Raw genomic sequence first — 4,241 nt, forward strand, 5'->3', positions numbered from 1 at the left:
GATCTCCACTTCTGATTAATTATTATATTTGAATATTACTACACTTTTCTTTTTTGAAAAAGTTGAATTATACTATACTATTTACTGGTACAGATTTGTTGAATAACATGTATGTTTGCCTTTAATTTGGATGAACTCGTTTGGTACTTTCTAAAAAGACAAGTAAGAGCATACAAAAACAAAAACACTAATTGACATCTCACCAATAATCTTGCTAGAACTCACCAATGTCATCATCATTAGGCAAATTATAATAGCACATGAGTTTCCAAATTTAAATAAATTATAATAGTACATGTGATAATTAGAAACTAGATTTATATCCACATATACAAAGCAATGATTAATCATTGTTATATTTGAAATAAAGATAAAATTACAAAGACATTTATTTTTGGAACATTGAATTACAAAGACTAATTAAAGAGTTACAATAATATTCTTTTAAGTAACTTTTTTCTCTCTCTCAATTCTCCTACAAGGATAAATGTTATGTTACTAAATAAGAGAAATAGAGAGAAGAATCTAATTTTATACATTATCAATATATCATAACCAATATGCTTATTTTTAAAATTATTTATGATTGAAGTTGAATATCTATGGTTATGATTTATTAACAATGTAAAAAATATTAAAATTTAATCGATATATATTATCGATATAAAAAAATTTACACTGTCAGTCGATCACAACTATTAAATATTTAAATATGTTCGTTTTTTATCGTAACTATATTTAAAATTATAATTATAGTTGTGATGTGCTGACAATATAAATTCTTTACACCGAAATTTTATGACCAATTTAACTCATATTTATACCAACATAACATAAAATTAAATTCTAGAGATAAAGCTAGCCAAAAGAGAGGTTAGATAGTAAAGTTGAGTTACATTAACATTGGATCCACACCTTGATGAGTATTAGTGCACATTTTAGGTCCATCCATTAAACATGGACTCAACCTAAACATGAGAATGCAAAACTCCATTTGATTCAAAGCACCATCTCCATCTAAATCACCTTCCATTAGCATGCACAAGAGTTCATCATCCCTAACCTCCAAACCAAGCATGAAACAATTCACCTTCAAGCTTTCAAATGTTATAAGACCTTTGTTCACATCCATGAGCAAACGAAACCCATTGCAAAGTTCTCCAATAAACCCTTCTGCTCCTAAACTTCCAATCATGGATGGAAAGTAGTCCTCAAAATCCATACCAAAATTATCCAATTCCATGTGGAAATTGTGAGTGAAACTTTAAGTTGAAGTTGTTGTAGAAACACTAGTATGAAAGAGGATTAATTAGTAGCTTGTGCTAGAAGGGTGTTAGTGCTTCTTATATATCATACAAAAAGATAGGGTTGTGTACAATGAGTGAAATAATAGTTTGGCTGTTGAAAGGTAGGGTTCCTTCAAAAAAAGGAAAATGTAGGGTCGGAAGTATGGTCCATATTGTTTTTTTCTTTGACTCAAAATGTGATCCACATAAAGAGGAATAAAATTTGTGAATTATGAATCAAGTTTCAATGGCAGATTTTATTATTTTTGTTCTGAATTTTAATAAAAGGCTCCCTTGTTCCTTTTTGATTGTTGTTTTTTGAACAAAATTGTTCTTTTTAATTGTATTTTTCAAAGTTTAAAATAATATTAATTGGTGATTGGACAAAAAAATGTAACTCTATATATTATATATTATGCTAGTCTCTTTGTATCTTTGATTTTGAGACTTTTTATTTTCCTCTATAGACTTTTTTCTATAAAAAAATAGAAGAACATCTAATATAGACTTAGTTGTTCAAATGCTTTAAAATAGAAAAGTGAAAATTCTGATACTTTGAAGTTTGATTGAGCATGTATTTATTACTCCATTCCTTTTTTTTACATGTTTTTTTTAATACTTTTATACATACAATTAATAAGTTTTGTTATTTAAAATACCAATATTTTTCCTATAATATTATTAATCATTTATTATTTCATTTTATAAACTTTTCTATTTGTAAAAAATATATGTTATTGAAAGACCTAGCATTGAGATGTATCAATTAAAAAATATGGTTAGATCTAACTCAAACTTATAAAATTGATTTTTAAAATGAGGATTGCCCCCACTTATAAGCATATGTTTAAATTATATATTATTCGATGTGAGACTCTTAACACATCAGCTTACACTTAAGACTTGATATCTGAAGTGTATAAATAAATGGTGGACGACATGATAGGAGAAACGTGATAACAGGTGGCCCACCATGTCTTAAACGATACTCTTGATACCATATTAAGAATGTGTCGTTTGGTCTAACTCATCCCTACAAAACTTACTTCTAGGGTGAGAATGGTATTAAAACTAAACTTTAATATGGTATTAGAGTTTATCGATCGTGCCACAGACCACCCACCGTTTATATTCATGCACTAAACTCAAAAGAGTGTTGAGCGTGAGGGGTTGTATTTGGAAAATCCCAAGTCCTACATTGGTTAGACACAAAGTTTTGAAAGAGTTTATTTATAGTGAACTACTACGGAAGACACCTATAATCATGGTTGTGAAAACCCTATAATCACGGTTGAGCAATCGTGGTGAGATAGCGTGTGGTTGTAAGTAGGCTATTTACAACCACAGTCTATTGGTCGTGGTAATAAACTAGAAAGTGCACTACATATAATCACAGTTGTAATAAACAATTGAGATGAAAGTGAAGGAGAAGGGCGATCCAAAACGCAGTGGAATTTAAAATTTCTCCTTTAGATATCCTTACAAATGGGCATGATCAGTGATATAATAGTTATCTCTTGTGACAATTGAAACCTTTGATGCAGATCTACGGAGCGATCACGAACGTTGAATGACGACAACGCCTCTACTCAGTCCACACGAACGGATTCCTTCAATCTCAGTGCTAGCTGCTATGAATGAAGGCTTTGAGTGAGAGAGAAAGAGAGAAAACGAAAATACAACCGCAATAAATGCTTCTGCACAAGGGTTCTATTTATAGAACCACTTGTGTGGGCTTCAAGCTAAAAAAAGCCCACTTAAGTGTATGTGGCCCATATCTTATAATATGCCAAAATCACTTAAGCACGTAGTACCTTACCATATTTCGTATTCTACTTAAGTACACCGTACCTTACGATGTTCTACAATTCACTTAAGTGCACCGTACCTTCGGTGTTCCTTAGTTACTCTATCTCTCATCAATCTGTCCTTTGTGTGTGACCCTGTAGGTTTTCGCGGCATTGACAATTATATTAAATCACGTATTTAACATAATAAACAGTGAGCGATATCTAGCAACACATCACTGCTACCCAAGACACGAAAATGTCATGTGATCTGACAAATCCTTCTGTGATAATACTTACGTGCACATTTACCCTTTTTCCCTTATGTCTATATTGAACACAAGGCATAGACCGTGTCATCCTTGTCCAGTTCAATATTGGGCCCATAGTTATTTATCCTGTTACGCAGGATGGGCAAATTCCATCTAGGTCACTCATGTCCCTTAGCATGCTTCGTGGAGTACCCATCAACTGTCTTTATGGTCATCCAGTTACGGAGAACGTTTGATCAGCAATAAAGCACTCGACTCTACATCTAGGGTCCATAGTGGTTTCAGGTCGAAGGGTGGTATACACCATTATCACCATGAGAATAACTTATGACACTTTGCATAACATTCTATATAGTATTCTCATAGCGGGTCAATCCAGTATAAATATTACTCTTAATATTCATACATATGTTTAAGACTTGATAACTCCTTATCCATGATCCATGAGATGTGATCATCAATCTATATACATAATAGTCTTAATACTTTAATGTTATCCCACTTCACAATAAAGCTCGATTACGAATACTTTAAGAATAGTGTCCTTATGTTTAATGTGACCTCATGATTAAGTCATACTTGATACATTAAACGGACTAGCTATTCTAGGGACTTTATTAAACAAACATAATAAAGAAAAAGCCTTTTATTATTAATAAATAATTCGACACAAGTACCAAAAGTATTGGCCTCTGGGGCTTACACCAACAGAAAGGTCAGCCCAACTTTTCATTTTTGCCACATATTTTACCTGACTATAATGTTAACTTTCATCATAATATATAATATTAAATATTTTTAACACAACAACAAAAGCAATAACAAGAATAACAAGAACACCAAGAACAACAAAATGAAACCCCTTACACTCCACAAGATGAAAGACTTCGACACAT

The 4,241-nt window shown here is 31.6% G+C and overlaps 1 protein-coding gene across 1 annotated transcript; it reads right to left on the bottom strand.

Moving 5' to 3' along the window:
* Nucleotides 1-892: 892 nt before the first annotated feature.
* Nucleotides 893-1,243, bottom strand: LOC127082071 (calcium-binding protein KRP1). Its single transcript, XM_051022294.1, has one exon. The coding sequence runs from the start codon at nucleotides 1,241-1,243 to the stop codon at nucleotides 893-895; it is 351 nt and encodes a 116-aa protein (XP_050878251.1).
* Nucleotides 1,244-4,241: the final 2,998 nt, after the last annotated feature.

This window comes from Lathyrus oleraceus, chromosome 5 (assembly GCF_024323335.1).
Source record: "Lathyrus oleraceus cultivar Zhongwan6 chromosome 5, CAAS_Psat_ZW6_1.0, whole genome shotgun sequence".
Classification (NCBI taxonomy): domain Eukaryota; kingdom Viridiplantae; phylum Streptophyta; class Magnoliopsida; order Fabales; family Fabaceae; genus Lathyrus; species Lathyrus oleraceus.